Genomic DNA, 22762 nt, shown 5'->3' with positions numbered 1-22762 from the left:
GAGAGTATAGAATTGATAAATCAGTATGATATACAACGCATTTTTTATCAGGTATAATAGCATGCAGTGTTCATATTTGTATTGCAGTCTGCAAAAGACGTATATGGTGTAGAGAAGTCTAGCGTTTGTACTCACTTGTACCACACTGTTGGGGTTTTTATTTTTGTAAACTAACACAACCAACTTAAACCTAATCTAACTTAAAATACAGGCACACAAACCAAACAAACAAACAAATCCAATCACACAAACAACAAATAAGTAGTCCCCTCCACAAATATGCCAAGAATCACAGTACGTATAGCATGGTGCACATTGCCCAATCAACACTAGTAACAGAGTTCCAAGAGGTATGGGATAGCATACAAAGGTGCCAAGCCGTTTTCATATGTACTTGGGTTATAGAAAACAATGATAGGATCTGTCTCATTAGCCAAATACTATTTTACGTGAATCTTCGGCCTAAATCAGAATGTTTCTACGGAGGTGGGAGGAGGCATTAAGGGTGTAAGATAATATAAATTGCTCATGCAATACGATATACAACAACGTCATGTTATCAGATATAGTAGCATACAGTGCTCATATTTGTAAAGACTTATATGGGTGTCACAAATTTAAGTAGCTGATCTGAGTTATGGTGACACAGCTGGTAAACTATATCTAATTGCTTTAGTTAACAAAGTCCTTCTGACTATTTTATGAAACACTGATGCAAACAGACGGCTACTGCCTTCTCTAATATTGCCATTTAGCCAATAAATAAATTATAGTGAAAGGATTGCAAAAGTGCTCAGCATGGTTAAATAAACATGAAAGGTCAATTTTTTAAATTAAAATGCAGGTTAACTAATGTATTATCTGTCTTATACCATCCCCCCTGAAACCAATATACAACGTAGAATAAACAATGCAGGCATAAAAGGCAAACAATAAACAATCAAATCAGAGTGGAAAAAGAAAAATCAAGCAGATACATAGTGAATGTTAAAACATACCTGCTTCTATACCGGTGTTAGGTTGAGCAGAAACCTACAATAAGTTGCTGTCAGATGATCGGAGCTCAGAGCTAAAGAAAGTGTGGTGCAATACCAGAGTAGCCACTAGAGGCCCTCAGAGATTAACAATCCACTCATTTTGCAAGAAGTTGGGACATAGAAAATAAAAAATAAAATATGCTGTAGCACGCAGCACACCTAGCATGGTTGCCAATCTCAAATCTAGATAGTATTACAAAGGGCTAATAGAAAAAAGGAGATGTATATGCTCACAACTTAAAACAGTAAAGACAGTAGGCACACAACTAAGAAAGTATAGCACTTATAATACAACATGCATTTGTGCAGTCCTAGTCAGCAACACAGATTTCGCTGATAAACCATGTGGGGTCTATGAGAGCAGGAGGGGTCTGTAATAAAAGCCATTTGAAAAATTGCAGGTATACAATAGGAAAACGTACTAAATATATTGATACATTTAGACAGAATATAGGGTTGACATTTATGTTTAATAACAAGGGCAAGGATTAAGCCCACAGAAACTTTAAAACAGCAACGTGCAGCATTTGTGTATGGGTTGGTTTTGTTCAGCTACTGTGAGTAATATAGTGACCTGTGCAGCCCAACACTGATACGATATTAATGAGCAGTTTTGTTAGAACTTTGTAAGCGTTAGCAGGATGATATATATACAAGTGTCACCAGTATAGATTTGGGATTGCTGATATAAATTAGTGAAAGTTATGGCTCTATATCTCAAGCATCCCCTCTAGTTGCGGTGCTTTTTAGAAAAGATAAACAGGTGTCAGCAGATAGCTATTATGTTTAAGTGCTGAGGAGAAAAGCAGATGTATCAGGCTTTAACACCCAGAGCAATGTTCCACTAAGTGTGAAGCAAGCAAATAGCATAAGAGGCGAGATAAAATAAAACTGCATAACAAAACATTTCTGCTCAAGCGGGGGTAGAAAAGGAAAGGCATAAGTGTAAACACAAGAAAATTAGGCAAATAACTTTTAAACCCAAGACCAGAGCGCGATCTGTAAGCATCAAAACTACACAAGTCCCATCACTTGACCCATCAGATGTTGCCCGTGATCAGTACCATAACCTTAGGCATATAGGCGACGGCAAGACATAAAGTTAAGTTTTCTCCTACTGATTCCCGGTGTAAGAATAAAAAAGGAGTAAGAGTCAGCCAACACCCACAACCAAGTGGTTCTTACACTGCCTCCACCACTCTGCAGAACTCTCATCCACGATGTATTTGTAGCTATCATGTCTGTGCTCCAACGCAGTGGTGATGTTACACGGAACATCAGAAGACTCAGCTGGAGTAACAACAGAGTAAACGGGGTTGTAGGCAGCCTCTTTTTCAAAGCCTGGGCTAAGATCTGTAGCTGAAGCCGAGGCAGTAGGCAGATGAGCCATATGGGGGAGCGGCGAACTGTACTTTAGACAACTAGTCAGCTCTATGGCGCAACCTGACCAGATCTCTTGGACATCAAGCTCTGGAGCTGAGATCAACAGTGGATGGGTCAACAGAGGTGTCGGCAGGCTCTCCTCTGATCCGGTTTTCGATTCTGCAACGGGCCCCACTAGGTATATAGCAGGGGAGACTGTTCCGCTTGCTGATAGGTGTGGAGCCCTGTGGCTGTCATTAGGAAATATGGATGTGACGGTTGTAATAGGTTCTGTGGCTGGCCTCTCCTGTTGACCAGATTGTGTCTCAGTTGACAGCATTGCGCACAAGTCAGCGCAGGAATGTAAAAGCCTATCTAGCTTAGGCAAGAGCAGAGTTTGTAGTCCCGCTAGAATGAAGGAGTCCGCATAGCCTTCTTTGGCGGCGAAGATAACCATTGTAAATAAACAGGAACTTTGTTAATAGGCAGGAACTTAGTTATATGTATATTCAGTGTGGCGGTAATATTCCCGCCACGGTGCTCAATGGCTTTATTCTTTGAACTGACGTTCCGGGGTAGAAGAGCTGTTATTCCTTCTGTCTGCCAAATATTCCCGGACAACTTGCCTGTCAAGGGAGATGCAGATGGCGTGGATAAGTGGCCGCAATATTAGAGTTAGAAGCAGTTTTCTTGAGAGCTGTTGAAGCTTGCAGCCATCTTGTAGAGCCGCCCACCGGAAGTCCCCTACTCCAGAATTTTTATTGTTTAAAAAGATAGATAATGCCTGCATTACCCATTCCCCAGTTTTGCATAAACACAGTTTTATTAATATACTTTTTACCTTTGTGATTACCTTGTATCTAAGCCTCTGCAGATTTCCCCCTTATTTCAGTTTTGACAGACTTGCAGTTTAGCCAGTCAGTGCCCTCTAATAAGTAACTCCACGGGCGTGAGCACAATAATATCTATATGGCACACATGAACTCGGTAGTGGACATACTCAAAGGGCCCTGGTACAAAGATTTTTTTGGGCCCCACAAAGGTAACTTCGCTGAAAGTAGTAATAAACATACTGCTTTTTATAATGATTTTTAGGATAAACCTGCACTAATAAAATGCTTCCCTGCATTAGGATTTGTACACATTTTGTTCATGCCTACGTATATAGACTGGCTGCTTTGGGCCCCACCCAACACCTGGTGCAACTGCTGATCCAATGGAAGTTCTGCCCCTGCATGAACTTACGCCCTCTAGCTGTGAAAAACTATCAAATGCATTGAGAAAAGAGGGGTCCTTCAAAGGCATAGAAATTAGCATATAAGCCAACCTAGGTTTAGCTTTCAACAAAGAATACCAAGAGAATAAAGCATATTTAATAAAAGTAAATTTGAAAGTCGTTTAAAATTGCATGCCCTATCTGAATCATGAAAGAAAACAATTTATGTAAAAACTTACCTGATAAATTCATTTCTTTCATATTGGCAAGAGTCCATGAGCTAGGGACATATGGGATATACAATCCTACCAGGAGGGGGCAAAGTTTCCCAAACCTCAAAATGCCTATAAATACACCCCTCACCACACCCACAACTCAGTTTAACAAATAGCCAAGCAGTGGGGTGATAAAGAAAGGAGTAGAAAGCATCAACAAAAGGAAATTTGGAAATAATTGTGCTTTATACAAAAAATCATAACCACCATAAAAAGGGTGGGCCTCATGGACTCTTGCCAATATGAAAGAAATGAATTTATCAGGTAAGTTCTTTCATGTAATTGGCAAGTGTCCATGAGCTAGTGACATATGGGATATCAATACCCAAGATGTGGAGTCTTCCACTCAAGAGTCACTAGAGAGGGAGGGAATAAAATAAAAACAGCCATAATCTGCTGAAAAAAAAAAATCCACAACCCAAAAATATAAGTTTATTTCAGTTTGATTCTTCTGCTTTAAGTTTTTTTCTTTCAAATGAAACAGCTGCCTGAAGAACTTTTCTACCAAAAACTGCTTCCGAAGAAGCGAATACATCAAAACGGTAGAATTTAGTAAATGTATGCAGAGAGGACCAAATTGCCGCTTTGCAAATCTGATCAACTGAAGCTTCATTCTTAAAAGCCCACAAAGTGGAGACTGATCTAGTAGAATGAGCTGCAATTCTCTGAGGCAGGGCCTGACCTGACTCAAAATAAGCTTGATGAATCAAAAGTTTCAACCAAGGAAATAGAAGATTCTGACCTTTCCTAGGACCAGAAAATAAAACAAATAGACTGGAAGTCTTCCTGAAATCTTTAGTAGCTTCCACATAATATTTCAAAGCTCTTACCACATCCAAAGATTGTAAGCATCTTTCCAAAGAATTCTTAGGATTAGGACACAAGGAAGGGACAACAATTTCTCTACTAATGTTGTTAGAATTCACAACCTTAGGTAAAAATTAAAAAAAAAAAGACAGCAAAACTGCCTTATCCTGATGAAAAAAAAAAAAATCAGAAAAGGAGACTCACAAGAAAGAGCAGATAACTCAGAAACTCTTCTAGCAGAAGAGTTGGCCAAAAGGAACACCACTTTGCAAGAAAGTAGTTTAATGTCCAAAAAATGCATAGGTTCAAATGGAAGAACCTGTAAAGCCGTCAGAGCCAAAATAAGACTCCAAGGAGGAGAAATTGATTAAATAACAGGCTTAATAAGAACTAAAGCCTGTACAAAACAGTGTATATCAGGAAGTATAGCAACCTTTCTGTGAAATAAAACAGAAAGCAGAGATTTGTCCTTACAAGGAACTTGCAGACAAACCTTTATCCAAACCATCCTGAAGAAACTGTAAAATTCTAGGAATTCTAAAAGAATGCCAGGAGATTTTATGAGAAGAACACCATGAAATGTAAGTCTTCCAAACTCTATAATAAATCTTTCTAGAAACAGATTTACGAGCTTGTAACATAGTATTAATCACTGAGTCAGAGAAACCTCTATGACTTAGTACTAAGCGTTTAATTTCCATACCTTCAAATTTAATGATGTGAGATCCTGATGGAAAAAACGGACCTTGAGATAGTAGGTCTGGCCGAACGGAAATGGCCAAGGCTTGCAACTGGACATCCGAACCAGATCCGCATACCAAAACCTGTGTGGCCATGCTGGAGCCACCAGCAACACAAATGATTGTTCCATGATGATTTTAGAGATCACTCTTGGAAGGAGAACTAGAGGCCGGAAAATGTAAGCAGGATGATAACACCAAAGAAGTGTCAGCGCATCCACTGCTTCCGCCTGAACATCCCTGAACCTGGACAGGTATCTGGGAAGTTTCTTGTTTAGATGAGAGGCCATGAGATCTATTTCTGGAAGACCCCACAAGTGAACAATCTGAGAAAACACATCTGGATGGAGAGACCACTCCCCTGGATGTAAAGTCTGGCGGCTGAGAAAATCTGCCTCCCAATTATCTACACCTGGGATATGCACCGCAGAGTTTAGATAAGAGCTGGATTCTGCCCAAACAAGTATCCGAGATACTTCTTTCATAGCTTGGGGACTGTGAGTCCCACCCTGATGATTGACATATGCCACTGTTGTGATATTGTCTGTCTGAAAACAAATGAACGGTTCTCTCTTTAACAGAGGCCAAAACTGAAGAGCTCTGAGAATTGCACAGAGTTCTAAAATATTTATTGGTAATCTCGCCTCTGGAGATTTCTAAACCCCTTGTGCTGTCAGAGATCCCCAAACAGCTCCCCAACCTGAAAGACTCGCATCTGTTGTGATCACAGTCCAGGTTGGCCGAACAAAAGAAGCCCCTTGAACTAAACGATGGTGATCTATCCACCATGTCAGAGAGTGTCGTACATTGATTCAGCATACAAAGCTGTAGAGGTCTCATGTGAAAACGAGCAAAGGGGATCGCGTCCGATGCTGCAGTCATGAGACCTAAAACTTCCATGCACATAGCCACTGAAGGGAATGACTGAGACTGAAGGTGCAGAAATGCTGCAACCAATTTTAAACGTTTCTTGTCTGTTAGAGACAGAGTCATGGACACTGAATCTATCTGGAAGCCTAAAAAGGTGACCCTTGTCTGAGGAATCAAGAAACTTTTGGTAAATTGATCCTCCAAACAAGTTTCCAAAGAAACAACACTAGTTGATTGGTGTGAGATACTGCAGTATGCAAAGACTGAGCTAATACCAAGATATCGTCCAAATAAGGAAACACCGCAATACCCTGTTCTCTGATTACAGAGAGTAGGGCACCCAGAACCTTTGAAAAGATTCTTGGAGCTGTTGCTAGGCCAAATGGAAGAGCAACAAATTGGTAATGCTTGTCTAGAAAAGAGAATCTCAGAAACTGATAATGTCCTGGATGAATCGGAATATGAAGGTATGCATCCTGCAAGTCTATTGTGGACATATAATGTCCTTGCTGAACAAAAGGCAGAATAGTCCTTAGTCACCATCTTGAAAGTTGGTACTCTTACATAACAATTCAAAAATTTTCAGATCCAGAACTGGTCTGAATACATTTTCCTTCTTTGGTACAATGAATAGATTTGAATAAAACCCCAAGCCTTGTTCCTGAGGAGGAACTGGCATGATTACCCCTGAAGACTCCAGGTCTGAAACACTTCAGGAAAGCCTGAGCTTTTACTGGATTTACTGGGATACGCGAGAGAAAAAAAAAAAATCTTCACAGGAGGTCTTACTCTGAATCCTATTCGATACCCTTGAGAGACAATGCTCTGAATCCATTGATTTTGGACAGATTTTATCCCAATATCCTTGAAAAACCTTAATTTGCCCCCTACCAGGTGAGCTAGAATGAGGGCCGCATCTTCATGCAGACTTAGGTTTCCTAAATCGCTTGGATTTATTCCAATTTGAGGAAGGCTTCCAATTGGAAGCAGACTCCTTAGGGGGAGGATTGAGTTTTTGTTCCTTATTCTGATGAAAGGAACGAAAAAGGTTAGAAGCCTTAGATTTACCCTTAGATTTTTAATCCTGAGGCAGAAAAACTCCCTTCCCCCAGTGACAGTTGAAATAATAAATTATTACCTTGGAAAGAAAGAGATAGTAATCTAGATTTAGATGACATATCAACATTCCAAGATTTAAGCCACAAAGCTCTTCTAGCTAAAAAAGTTAAAGACATTGATCTAACATCAATTTTGATAATATCAAAAATTGCATCACAAATAAAATGATTAGCATATGGCAATAGGCAAATAATGCTAGATAAGTCAGAATCCAATTCCTGTTGGGCTAAATTCTCCAACCAGAAGGTTGATGCAGCCACAACATCAGCCATAGAAATTGCAGGTCTGAGAAGATGACCTGAATATAAATAGGCCTTCCTTAGATAAGATTCAAGCTTCCTATCTAAAGGATCCTTAAAGGAAGTACTATCTTCCATAGGAATAGTGGTTCGTTTAGCAAGAGTAGAAATAGCCCCATTAACTTGGGGATTTTTTTTCCCAAAACTCTATAGATTTTGCTGGTAAAGGATACAATTTTTTAAACCTTGAAGGAGGAATAAAAGAAGTACCTGGCTTATTCCATTCCCTAGAAATCATATCAGAAATAGCCTCAGGAATAGGAAAAACCCCTGGAGAAACCACAGGAGGTTTAAAAACAGCATTTAAACGTTTATTAGACAGAACGTGAATAGGACTGGTTACCTCAACATTCAAAATAATTAACACTTCTTTTAACAAACAACGCATATACTCTATTTTAAATAAATAAATAGATAGATTTGTCAGCGTCAATGTCTGAGGAAGGATCTTCTGTATCAGATAGATCCTCATCAGAAGAGGATATATTAGGTTGTTGGTCATTTGAAATTTCATCAACTAAATGAGAAGTTTAAAAAGACCTTTTACATTTATTAGAAGGTGGAAATGCAGAGAAAGCCTTCAAAATAGAAACAAATTCTTTAAAATTTACAGGTATATCATGCACATTAGAAGTTGAAGGAACTACAACTGGCAATGTACTATTACTGATGGATACACTAACTGCATGTAAAAGTTTATCATGACAACTATTACAAATGACATTCGGCAAAATAATTTCAACAATTTTACAACAAATGCACTTAGCTTTTGGTAGGACCGATGTCAGGCAGCAATGTTCCAGCAGAAACTTCTGAGGCAGGATCAGATAGATAGAGACATCTTGCAAAATGTAAGAGAAAAAGCAACTTATAAAGCAAAATTATCTATTTCCTTATATGACAGTTTCAGGAATGGGAAAAAAAGCAACTAGCATAGACCTCTGATAGAGAAAAAAAATAATCAAGAGGCAAACATCAATGGGGTATTGAAATAATGAAAAAGTTTGGCGCCAAGTATGACGCACAACGTAACGTAAACCTTTTGGCACCAAAAAATAACCGGAAATGACAAACTCTCGTCACTAGTGATGCAACCGTGTGAAAGGTCTCGGTGTCAAGTATGACGCCGTAAATGACGAAGTTGCGTCAGATGTATTTTTCGCTCCAAGAATGACGCAATAAAGTTTAGCATTTGACGCACCAGCGGGCCTAATGCCGCCCGCAATTTGCAAGAAGTAGTCAATTGAAAAAAGACTAAACCCCAGGTAAGAAAAAAATTTCTTTAAAAGATGATTATATTACCCAAATATGAAACCGACAGTGTGCAGAAGGAAATACATGAACCTGACTCATGGCAAATATAAGTACAATATGCATTTATATAAAGTTCTAAATATATGTAAAGTGCCAAACCATAGCTGAGGTGTCTTAAGTAATAAAAAACATACTTACCAAAAGACACCCATCCACATATAGCAGATAGCCAAACCAGTACAGAAAGTTATCAGTAGAGGTAATGGTAAATTGAGAGTATATCGTCGATCTGAAAAGGGAGGTAGGAGATGAATCTCTACGACCGATAACAGAGAACCCATGAAATAGACCCCTGTTAGAGAAATCATCGTATTCAATAGGTGATACTCCCTTCACGTCCCTCTGACATTCGCTGTACTCAGAGGAATCTGGCTTCAACAATGCTGAGAAGCGCATATCAAAGTAGAAATCTTAGCACAAACTTACTTCACCACCTCCATAGGAGGCAAAGTTTGTAAAACTGAATTGTGGGTGTGGTGAGGGGTGTATTTATAGGCATTTTGAGGTTTGGGAAACTTTGCCCCTCCTATTAGGATTGTATATCCCATATGTCACTAGCTCATGGACTCTTGCCAATTACATGAAAGAAAAATAAATGTGGATTTTATATCCCTTTAACACTCCACTACAGCCCCTATCTATATAAAAATAAAATGTATGCTTACATGATAAATTCTTGACAGTGAGACAATGGGAACATTCATAACCTATGGTAATTACTCAACTTGGCCACCGGGAAAAGGAAAAGAACACCAAAACAAAAGCTACAAATATCCCTCCCACTTCCCCTACCCTCTCAGTAGTTCAAGCCGAGGATAAGGAAAAGCGAAGAGAGATACAAGGGGTACAAAGGTGCAAACGACTTCCGCCACTACATATGTCAGGGCGGGGTCATGGACTCTCACTGCCAAAAAGAAAATAAATTGATCAGGTAAGGATTTATTTTAATTTTCCTTCTATTGGAGTGAGAGTCCATGAGAACATTCATAACATATGGGAAACCAATAACCAAGCTGTGGAGCTCACGAATGTTTGGGAGGGAAAAAGTAGGGAAGGCAGTCCTTATTACTAGACACCACCACTTGTAGAACCCTTCTCCCAAAAGAGGCCTCCGCTGAAGAAAAAAAACCCATCAACTTTATAGAACTTCGTGAAAGTGTGCAAAGAAGACCAAGTTGCAGCCTTGCAAATCTGTTCAATTGAGGCCTCATTCTTGAAGGCCCAAGTAGTAGAGACCGCACAGGAAGAATGTGCTGTGATTCGTGAAGGGGGTTCCTGTAACGCCTCCTTGTAAGCCGTGCGAATCAGACTTCTCAACCAAAAGGAAAGTGTGACAGCTGAGGCCTTCTGCCCCGTGCGCTTACCAGTGTACAAGATAAATAAGGAAGATGATTGAGAAAACTCCTTAGTAGCGTTAAGGTAGAAACATCAAGCTGACCACGTCCAAATTATGTAACAATCTCTCTTTGGAGGAGGACGGCTTGGGACAAAGTGAACTACAATTTCCTGGTTGATGTTGCGAGTATTAGCTAACACCTTGGGTAGAAAGCCTAGTTGAGTCCTCAACACAGCCTTATCCTGAGGGATCACCAGATACACATTAGAGCCAAAAGCTCTGATACTCTTCAAGCAGAGGAAATAGACAACAAGAAAACAACTTTATAAGTGAGTAACTTAATATTAACAGCATGCAGAGGCTCAAACAGAGCCCACTGAAGAACCTCAAGAACTAAAAGTAGGATCCATGAAGGAGCAGCAGGTTTGAAAACAGGTCTAATTCAGGCCAGAGCCTGAACAAACTCCTGAACATCCGGCAAACTAGCCAACTTCTTGTGAAACAAAACAGAAAGGGCAGAGAGATATGATCCTTGAAAGAACTGGCCGACAGGCCTTTCTCCAGACACTCCTGGAGAAACTGTAAGATATGCAGAGTCTTCACTCTATGCCAAGAAAAACCTCAATTGTCACACCAGTAAAGATATGTCCTCCAGACATTGTAATAGCCTGGATAAGAGTATTGATCACCCTGTCAGAGAAGCGCCTCTGAGCTAAGATCAACTATTCAATCTCCAGGTAGTCAGCCCCAGAGTATCTAGGTTTTGGTAAAATAACGGGCCCTGAGTCAAAAGGTCCTGATGAAGAGATAACCGCCAAGGAGGAGCTGACAACATGGTCACTTGGTCTGCGTTCCAAGTCCTGCGTGGCCACGCAGGAGCTTTCAGAATAGTTGGTATTCCCTCCTGCTTGAACCTTGCAACCACTCGGGGCAGGAGGACAATTGGTGGAAACAGATACACTAGTATGAAGTTCCACTGAGAGTCCACCAGCTCTGAATGAGGATCCCTGGACCGCAATCAGTATCTCGAGAGATTGGTGTGAAAAAGGGGAAACAATTAAATCTATGTCGGGAACACCATATCTGAGTGATCGCCAGAAACACTTCCTGATATAGGGACCACTCCAAGTGGAGAGAGAGTCTGCCTGCTCAGGAAAACTTGCAAAAACTTGTTTCGGGCATCTTACACCACCTCTGGTCCGGCTGATCTGCATTGCTACCACTCTCCCACAGGTCAGTTGCAATTCTCCACAACTGGGATGTGGATAGCTGTGATCTGAGAATGATGCATCTCTGCCGACATCAGGATTTGAGAGACCCCCTGCATCACAAGAGAACTCTGTGTGTCAATCTGATGGTTAATGTAGGCCATGGTAATGGTGTTGTCCAATTGGAATCCGATATCAGACATAACCCAGCTGGGGCCATGCTAGAAGGGCATTGTAAATAGCTCTCAACTAGAAAGTGTTGATCAGAAGAGAAACTTCATCCTTAAACCAAGTTCCGTGGGCTCTCAGAGGACCACACACCGCACCACAGCCGGACAGACTAGCATCTGTGGTGATAATCCCCCAAGATGGGCCACGGAAAATACGTCCTTTGGAGACTGCCACCAAGTGAGACTCTTATTTGGGCATCCAAATAGATGACCTGCAACAAATCAGAATGGTCTCCATTCCATTGTGTGAGCATACGCAACTGTAGTGGTCTCAGATGAAAGCAAGCAAACGGTATAGCATCGGATGCCACAACCATTACACCTACAACCTCCATGCATTGGGCTATTGAAGGAGGAGCACTGGACTGAAGCAGGTGACATGTCGTTTGAAGCTTCTCTCTGCGGTGATCTATGAGGTAGATGCACATACTGACTAAGTCTATGATCGTTCCCAGAATGTTAATCCTCGTAGCCGGGATGTGGCAGCTCTTTTCCAGATTGACCTTCCAACTGTGCGCCCCAAAGACACAAGAGTAACCAGCAGAGCTGCCAGCACCTTGGTGAACACACTGGGTGCCGTAGCCAGTCCAAATGAAAAAACAAACTGGAAGTGCTGGTTTAGGAAGGCAAACACAGGAAAAACATAGATGATCTCTGTGGATTGGAATGTGATGGTATGCATCCTTCAAGTCTATTGTAGTCATGAACTGACCCTCTTGGACGAGGGAAAGAATGGATCTTATAGTTTCCATCTTGAAGGTGGGAACCCTTACGAACCTGTTGATGCCCTTCAGGTCCAGAACGAGACAGTTTGTGCCCAATTTCTTTTGGACCACAAAGATTGGAGTAGAACCATTTTCTCCTCTGATGAGGGAACTGGAACCAACACACCCACGACTATGAGGTCATCCACACAGGGGAGTAGTGTCGCAATCTTTACTGGGTTTTCTGAAACTCTTGACAGAAGGAAGCGGTCCTTTGGGGGGCAAGACTGAAAAATTATACTGTATCCCTGGCAATTAATGTCCAGAACACAAGGGTCTTGAACGGACTGAGCCCATTCCCTCTGAAATAGAGAGAGAGAGAGAGAGTCTGCCCCCACACAACGTGGTCCTAGATCAGGAGCGATAACATCATGCTGACTTGTTGTCCTGTGAAGCCTTCTTGGACTGCTTGTTCTTGTTCCACCCCTGGGTGGGCTTCCAGGTAGCCCTGGGAGAATCCGTTTTAGGTACTACCACGCTCCTCTGGTTTCTGTTTGGATGAAAGAAACAAAACGTCACACCAAACAACCTTTGGGGTTAGACTCTTTGTCCTGCTGTAGAAAAGCTCCCTTTCCACCTGTGACCGAGTCTATTAGAGTCCAGACCCGGAAACAGGAACCAATTTTTTATAAGCAAGCATATCCCTTGGACATTATCTCCACGATGACAGGGGGTACAGAAAATACCTCAGGAGCCCTAGGTCTAAATACTGATTCAAGTCTCTAAACGCCGGAACCCCCAGGGAAAATATAACCCTATTAAGCAGGAGTCGAAGCTGCTCCACCTTGAACATAATCGTACCCTCCTCAGAGTCCTCTTCCAAATCTCCTTCAGAAGGGTCAGAGGAAGGAAGTTGTCCTTCAGAGCTAACTAAGGGTTCGTCGTCAGAAGGTTGCCTATAACCGTCAGTCGTGGCCTCCACCACTTGTGCTGCTCTCTTCACAGCGCTCTGGGGCGACCGTGGTCACTTTTATGGGCTGTTTGACAGGGTGGTCCATAGCAGCCAAAATTTGAGAGGCCGCGATAGGGCCTGCTGGATATAGGCAACGAGGAAACTCTTCTGCGGACTGTCAGCTTGGGCCTCCTGAATAAGTCGTCAGGACATATGCAAGGCCACAATTGCATAATTGTGCCGGAGGGGACACAGTACTAATTTTGCTAAGAATACAATGTATTATTGTCAATGGAATGCACTGAGGAAGATTCCTCCAGACTATCAATATAGAGTCACCCATAATGTTGTGGTGTGAAAAAACAAAATTGCGGCAACAATCGTGAGCTGCACAGTGGGGTACCCAGATTTTCAATACACCAATCAACTGACCACCTTTAAGCCCTGTTTAGGGCATCTAACACCACCTCTGGTCCGGGCAATCTGCATTGCTACCACTCTCCCACAGGTCAGTAACGCAGTGGAAATGACGCAAAAACTATGCCTAGGGCGGGAATCTGCATCTCCGCCCAGCGATGCGGCCTGTATCAACCAAAGGCCTGTGTGATAGTATATTGGGCGACCAGAGCACCGGTATCTATGCAAGTATAGTGAAATAACGAGTCTGGGGGTTATAGGTCCATACACAAGGTCTGAATGTCTGTGTCCTGTCTAAAAGCGTGCATGAAGCGCTCCCCTTTTAGCCGTGTAACTAAAATATGGCTGGATACCTGGTACACCTGTTTAAGGCATGTCACTGCCTGATGTAAAGGGGATCTGAATGTGCACAGTGCACCTGACAGATGTGGGTGGTGTTAAGTCGTGTCCCTATTAGACAAGTTGCAAGGGAAGAGGGGACAACTTAACCATGAAAAGTCTGTAATTTAGTGTGAAACACACTGCGCTATCAGACAGGGGATTTAAGTGTCGCAGGAAAATCCTTAACACTCATTGACAAAGATAAAATAACCACGCTGCGCTGTCACCCTTTGAGCTGTGATTAAATTAACCTCCAGGAATGTGAGCGAGAAGAGCACAAGCCATAGCCGCACTTAATAAGATCCCCAGATTATAGCCACTCTAACAGGACCCAGCATAACCCTTTAAAAAAGAAAAAAAGAGCCACAGCAGCAAACAGTTAAAAGCACACATATTACCCAAAATGTCCTGAAAACAGTATGACACTTGTACACTCAAATCGGTGTTACCTGCAGATTGTCCTCTGGCTATGATAGACTAGAAATTCCTAAAAGGTACTTACCCAGAAAGACACCCACTTAACTGTGCTAACCCAGCTGCAACCCTAGTGTACAGTAGAGAGCCCATCCAGTACTGTATTGAACAGTAGAGGTTTCACTGAGGGAGTGCATCTACATGGCCAAACAGGAGGAGGCTGAAGGACCAGTCCCACTGACATCTGTGGCAGGCTTGTGACAACAACTCCCACAGAATAATTACATTACACAGCCAAGTACTCTCATATGCCCCTCTCTCCAAAATTTCACCCGAGGGGAAATATGAGATCAAAGATCCCCTCTCTCTTAGAATAAAATTATGAACACCTCAAATCTTCACCTTCTCCTGGAGAAGAAAAAAAAAAAAAAAAACACTGGGATTTCAGAGAGATGAGAGAAATTAAAAGCTTGATGCAGTAAGAGTCTTATGTGTGACATGGGAATAAAAATGTATTTATGCATTTTATATAATGGGTTATATGCAGTGCCAATGATGAATGCTGTGATGTCAGCTACTTTTTCCCCATAGAGGAAGAGTCAGGTAGTTTTATATGAATAGCAAACAGTTTAACATAAGTTAAATATTTAATTCACTACTATAGAATTACCAAAACACCGCTTTTATCTTTCTTCATCAGTGTAGCTCCAGGTGGAAAATAAGCTGTAGTGCTAGTTGTGATCTCTAAATTGTCACAGAGATCAGCTTGGGTAGAGCAATCCATCCATCCTACGTTAACAAGACCTTCCTATGGGGGGGAAAAAAAAAAAAAACAAACAGATCACCAGCTTTTCAACTGTATAATATAAATAAAAGTTTATAACTAGTTACAGCAACATTGTGTAACAAGGTTCAAAAATAGATCATAATATTGGAATGATAGATGCAACCGTTTGAAGAACACATTTTATTACATCTGTGGGAAATTTAATGGGACATTATGATCAAAATTTAAATGCATATAGATGAATAAAATCTTTGAATAGAAACATCCTGGAGTTTTTCACAGGACAAAGCAGACTTTGTTTTATAGAATTCATTTAACTCTGAAAAATTTGATTTAATTTTAATACTGGAGGTGAAGTAATATTTTGTGTTACAGGTTGAAATATATGGTTACGTTAAGGTAATGTGCTGATAATATCTGTAATAAACAAGATGTCTTAGAATATCACTTACCAGCATACCTGCAAGTTTTAGACGTGTCTGAGACGTCAAGCAATCTGGAGAGAAAAGAAATAAACCCCCTGTAATGATCTATTGCATAAATTAGAGGGAAAAACCCCATATAAAAACCGACATACATTCTTAAAGTCCTTAAAAGCAACACAGTAAAAAAGTATAATCCTAACAAGTTACTATTACAAACCAAGTACGGAGCGATGAGCACCGGACTGTTAACTGACAGTCATCGACCTCGCTGCTCATCGGCTTCTTCACAGTTTTCTTGCTAGCCTGTCACTAAGCACCCACACTATACTATACTGTTATACCCCCTAAACCGCCGCTCCCGGACCCCGCCACAACTACAATATATAAACCCCTAAACCGCTGCTCCCGGACCCCGCCATCTACATTATACCTATTGACCCCTAGTCTGCCGCACCGTACATAAAGTTATTAACCCCTATCCTGCCGATCCCGGACCCCGCCGCAAATAAATTGTTTAACCCCTAAACCGCTGCACCCGGAGCCCTCCGCCACCTACATTACATTTATTAACCCCTATCCTGCCCCCCCCACACCTACAGTACATTGATTAACCTCTAATCTACTCCCCTACACCGCCGCCAACATATTAAATGAATTAATCCCTAAACCTAAGTCTAACCCTAACACCCCCCTAACTTAAATATTTAAATTAATCTAAATAAATATTCCTATAATTAAATAAATTAATCCTATTTAAAACTAAATACTTACCTATAAAATAAACCCTAAGATAGCTACAATATATTTAATAATTACATTGTAGCTATTTTTGGATTTATTTTTATTTTACAGGCAACTTTGTATTTATTTTAACTAGGTACAATAGTTATTAAATAGTTAATAACTATTTAATAGCTACCTAGTTAAAATAAATACAAAATTATCTGTAATATAACTCCTAACCTAAGTTACAATTACACCTAACACTACACTATCATTAAATTAATTAAATTATTAACTACAATTACCTAACATTAAATAAACTTAAAGGGCCATAATACCCAAATGTTTAAACACTTGAAAGTGATGCAGCATAGCTGTAAAAAGCTGACTAGAAAATATCTCCTGAACATCTCTATGTAAAAAAGAAAGATATTTTACCTCAAAAGTTCCTCAGTAGCCACCTCCCATTATAAAGGATTTCTAAGCAGCATATTAGTAAGTCTGTCCTAGGACAGCTGAAGGGATGAGCATCGTGCACTCTCATCTTATTTCACCAATCAGTTTACAATGAAATCTCATGAGAGTCAAGTCAAATCTCATGAGATCACAGTAAAAGTTCATAACCTCAGCACTGCTGATGCTGCTGTTCATTTCTTCATTTTTTTTTAAATTTTTTTACCTGCAGCTGGGAGCAGTTGAGTATAACTTTTTACACAGAACTTACTCTGCTGAGCTGAGGAGATTGTGAGGTAAAATATCTTCCTTTTTTACATAGAGATGCTCAGGTGATATTTTCCTGTCAGCTTTTTACAGTTATACTGCATCAGTTTCAAGTGATTTAGCATATGAGTATTATGTCCCTTTAACTAAAAAAAAAAAAAAACCCTCTAAATTACAGAAAATAAAAAAAAATTACAAGAAGTTTAAACTAATTACACCTAATCTAAGCCCCCTAATAAAATAAAACCCTAAAATAATTAAAAGCCCTACCCTATACTAAAATTACAAATAGACCTTAAAAGGGCCTTTTGCAGGGCATTGCCACAAAGTAATCAGCTCTTTTACCTGTAAAAAAAAATTAAAAAAAATACAATACCCCCCATCATTACAACCCACCACCCACACCCCCCTACTCTAAAACCCACCCGATCCCCCCCTTAAAAAAAACCTAACACTACCCCTTTGAAGATCACCCTACCTTGAGCCGTCTTCACCCAGCCGGACATCACTGGTCATCCGATGGGGCAGAAGAGGAAATTCCAGACCAGCAGAAGTCTTCATCCTATCCGGGCAGAAGTGGACATCCGGACATCTTCATCCAAGCGGCATCTTCTATCTTCATCCTTCCGGCGATTGAACTTCAATCCGATTGGCTGATTACATCAGCCAGATTTTTCCTACCTTAATTCCGATTGGATCTTGGATGACGTCATTTAAAGGACCAGCCAGTCGTCGGCCTAGAAGGATGTTCCACGCCGGAGGTCTTTAAGATGGAGCCGCTCATCGCCGGAAGGATGAAGATAGAAGATGCCGCTTGGATGAAGATGTCTGCCGGTCCGGATGTCCTCTTCTGCCCCATCGGATGACCAGTGATGCCCGGCTGGGTGAAGACGGCTCAAGGTAGGGTGATTTTCAATGGGGTAGTGTTAGGTTTTTTTTAAGGGGGGGGATCGGTGGGTTTTAGAGTAGGGGTGTGTGGGTGGTGGGTTGTAATGTTAGGGGGGGGGGTATTGTATTTATTTATTTTTTACAGATAAAAGAGCCAATTACTTTGGGGCAATGCCCCGCAAAAGGCCCTTTTAAGGGCTATTTGTAATTTAGTATAGGGTAGGGCTTAGATTAGGTGTAATTAGTTTAAACTTCTTGTAATTTTTTTTTTATTTTCTGTAATTTAGAGGGGTTTTTTTGTACTTTAGTTATTTTTAGTTAAGTTTATTTCATGTTAGGTAATTGTAGTTAATTTAATGATAGTGTAGTGTTAGGTGTAATTGTAACTTAGGTTAGGATTTATTTTACAGGTAATTTTGTAATTATTTTAACTAGGTAGCTATTAAATAGTTAACTATTTAATAGCTATTGTACCTAGTTAAAATAAATACAAAGTTACCTGTAAAATAAAAATAAACCCCAAAATAGCTACAATGTAATTAATTATATTGTAGCTATCTTAGGGTTTATTTTATATATAAGTATTTAGCTTTAAATAGGATTAATTTAATTATAGGAATATTTATTTAGATTAATTTAAATAATATTTAAGTTACGGGGGGTGTTAGGGTTAGACTTAGGTTTAGGGGTTAATTCATTTAATATATTGGCGGCGGTGTAGGGGGGTAGATTAGGGATTAATGTACTGTAGGTGGAGGCGGTGTAGTGGGGGCAGGATAGGGGTTAATAAATGTAATGTAGGTGGCGGAGGGCTCCGGGTGCGGCGGTTTAGGGGTTAAACAATTCAATTATTTGCGTCGGGGTCCGGGATCGGCAGGATAGGGGGTTAATAACTTTATGTAGGTGGCGGCGGTACAGGGGGTGGCAGATTAGGGGTTAATTAGGTATAATGAAGGTGGCGGGAGCAGCGGTTTAGGGGTTCATATATTTATTATAGTTGCCGCGGTTTAGGGGTTCATATATTTATTATAGTTGCGGAGGGGTCCGGAAGCGGCGGTTTAGGGATTAATAAGTATAAAGTAGGTGGCGGCGGTGTAGGGGGGGCAGATTAGGGGTGTTTAGACTCGGGGTACATGTTAGGGTGTTAGGTGTAGACGTTCCCATAGAAATCAATGGGATATCGGGCAGCAGCGAACATGAGCTCTCGCTGCTGTCAGACTCCCATCGATTCCTATGGGATCCGCCCCCTCCAGGGCTGGGCCGGAATAGTGGCGAGCGTATCTGGTTGTTCTTTGATAACTTCCAAAAGTAGTCAGATTGTGCCGAACTTGCGTTCGGAACATCTGTAGTGACGTAGCCATCGATCTGTGTCAGACCGAGTCCGGGGGATTGTATGTTACGTCACTATATTCTACTTTTGCCGGTCTGTAGGGCTTAATAACTACGGCGAATCAGCCTCGCCACAAATACGCTGCAGAATTCTAGCGTATTTGCGGTTGACGGCTTGATAACTAGAGGTCATAATCCATTTATTACCCATTCCCCAGTTTTGCATAACAGTTATATTAATATATATTTTTTTACCTCCGATTATCTTGTACTTAAAGTGAATGTCAACTTTCATGATAAAAGTGGCCGTTTAAAAAAAAATAAAAAAATGTTTAAAACAGGGGCACTTTCATTTATGAAAGTTTACATTGCACCAGATTTTACAAATACTTGCCTTCTCCTGAAACGCCGATCCCCCGCCTACAGGTCCTCTGTACTTAGTCAGCAATGACTAAACCGGCTACCTCCAATCACAGCTTTTTGTGGTTTTGTCATTGCTGTTTAAGTACAGCAGGAAGAAGCAGGGGGGGGGAAGGAAATCGGAGTTCCAGGAGAAGGTGGTAAGTATTTGTAAAATCCGGTGCAATGTAAACTTTCATGAATGAAAGTGCCCCTGTTTTTAATAGTTTTAAAAAACAGGCACTTGATCATGAAAGTTGACATTTACTTTAAACCTCTACAGACTGCACTCTTATCTCAGTTCTTTTGACAGACTTGCATTTTAGACTCAGTGATGACTCAAATAACTCCACGAGAGTGAGCACAATGTTTCCTGTTCTGTATTATATGGCTTTTGACAGTCATTCGTTGAAACAATATTTTCTAAACTGCCCTGTAAGAGTGCTTATTTCAATGGACTAAAAGTTATACCGTCTCTGGCTGATACACACAACTTTGACACCTATAATATACTTCCTACTTATCCTGTTATACAATTTTTCAAACAGCTCACTACTATGTATTATCTGAATGCCACAATATATCAGAGAAGTTACATCTCAGACATTTAATAATTGATAGGGGAAGTACTATGGTATTACTTAAAAGACATTGTAAATGGATTAAAACAGAACGTTACCTCCACTGTCAGCACAGAAGGTAATTAGCCAGCCTACACCAGATGCAAATGCCTTTTCAATCACACTTCTGAAATTTCCTAAAATAAAGAGGATTCACAATTGGGTCAGTGAGAAACAGGACTAACAGAGCTTGAAATGGTATTTAATGGCACATTAATATCTGAGTAACTTCTCTTATAGTTTTTTTACATATAGTAGATTTTTTACAAAAAGCAAAACAAAACATTTTCAATAGTCTCAGAATGAGAATCAAGAACGAACCATATTTTGAATAAAAGGACCATAACAAACATTTAGCAACACACCACCTTCCTTAAATGAGATATCCCACGCCAGAAGTCCTAGCAACTGGGTATTTTTGCTTCTGCCTTTTTGGAACAGTAAAACAGATTTTGATGGTAGATAAGAGCCATAGACACATCAAGTCTGCTATATTTACTGCACTGTGTAAGCATAATTATTTCTTAGGGTAGCCCCTCCACAGTGGTTGTCTTAACCCCCCTCTAACGGAAGTTTATTCCTTTCTGTACATATGGACACTGCCCAAATTGATGCATAACATTCCCTTGTATAAACAGCCAATGTCTCATAACCAAGGTAGATATAGATCACTTTGCCAACAAGCTATATATGTTGTGTTACAAATTTTTTTGTTGTGTTACAAAATTTTTTGCAGCAGTAAAAAATATGTTGTGCTTTTGAAAATGGATGTGCGCTGATACCTCTTTGTTTGTGTAATTACTGGGTCATATTGGCAGCACTCCCAGATGTTGATTTAAACTTTTTGTAAGGTGTGCTAAAAAAACAAATTTTGTATTTGTATTTAAAATTACCAGGGAGACTGACCATCTCCCATTGGTTTAAGCACCCCACCCAAGTTCAGGTGTGCTCATTACAGTGTTAAAGAGTTGTGAATAAAAAGCCAGGGAGTCTCATTCTATTATGAAGAGTAAAAGCAGGAATGTTTCAGCCCTCTGTGGCAAAAGCATTTAGAGTAGGACCAGTCGAATTGGGGCACCTTGTAAGCAGTGACTGGCTAAGCAAAATATGGCCATATTGTGTGACTAAGTTCCCAATATTTTTTTTAAAAAAAGATAGTTGTCTCTTGATGTATATGCAGGCAATTTTTTGCAGCAGTAAAAAACAGAATTTATGTTTACCTGATAAATTACTTTCTCCAACGGTGTGTCCGGTCCACGGCGTCATCCTTACTTGTGGGATATTCTCTTCCCCAACAGGAAATGGCAAAGAGCCCAGCAAAGCTGGTCACATGATCCCTCCTAGGCTCCGCCTACCCCAGTCATTCGACCGACGTTAAGGAGGAATATTTACATAGGAGAAACCATATGGTACCGTGGTGACTGTAGTTAAAGAAAATAAATTATCAGACCCGATTAAAAAACCAGGGCGGGCCGTGGACCGGACACACCGTTGGAGAAAGTAATTTATCAGGTAAACATAAATTCTGTTTTCTCCAACATAGGTGTGTCCGGTCCACGGCGTCATCCTTACTTGTGGGAACCAATACCAAAGCTTTAGGACACGGATGAAGGGAGGGAGCAAATCAGGTCACCTAAACGGAAGGCACCACGGCTTGCAAAACCTTTCTCCCAAAAATAGCCTCAGAAGAAGCAAAAGTATCAAACTTGTAAAATTTGGTAAAAGTGTGCAGTGAAGACCAAGTCGCTGCCCTACATATCTGATCAACAGAAGCCTCGTTCTTGAAGGCCCATGTGGAAGCCACAGCCCTAGTGGAATGAGCTGTGATTCTTTCGGGAGGCTGCCGTCCGGCAGTCTCGTAAGCCAATCTGATGATGCTTTTAATCCAAAAAGAGAGAGAGGTAGAATTTGCTTTTTGACCTCTCCTTTTACCGGAATAAACAACAAACAAGGAAGATGTTTGTCTAAAATCCTTTGTAGCATCTAAATAGAATTTTAGAGCGCGAACAACATCCAAATTGTGCAACAAACGTTCCTTCTTTGAAACTGGTTTCGGACACAGAGAAGGTACGATAATCTCCTGGTTAATGTTTTTGTTAGAAACAACTTTTGGAAGAAAACCAGGTTTAGTACGTAAAACCACCTTATCTGCATGGAACACCAGATAAGGAGGAGAACACTGCAGAGCAG

At 40.6% G+C, this 22762-nt stretch overlaps 1 protein-coding gene across 1 annotated transcript in view; it reads right to left on the bottom strand.

Moving 5' to 3' along the window:
* DNAJC10 (DnaJ heat shock protein family (Hsp40) member C10) overlaps positions 1–22762 on the bottom strand; it is a 204280-nt gene that overhangs the window by 128732 nt on the left and 52786 nt on the right. The window contains exons 8-10 of the mRNA XM_053712848.1: positions 20632–20709; positions 15921–15964; positions 15352–15489 (exon numbers count right to left, since the gene is read on the bottom strand). Of these exons, the coding sequence (XP_053568823.1) occupies positions 15352–15489; positions 15921–15964; positions 20632–20709 (260 nt within the window). The remainder of the gene's footprint in view (positions 1–15351; positions 15490–15920; positions 15965–20631; positions 20710–22762) is intronic.

Source organism: Bombina bombina, chromosome 1 (assembly GCF_027579735.1).
Source record: "Bombina bombina isolate aBomBom1 chromosome 1, aBomBom1.pri, whole genome shotgun sequence".
Lineage (NCBI taxonomy): Eukaryota > Metazoa > Chordata > Amphibia > Anura > Bombinatoridae > Bombina > Bombina bombina.
The sequence above is the reverse complement of the archived record's forward strand: the minus strand, read 5'-3'. Positions and strand labels throughout refer to the sequence as shown.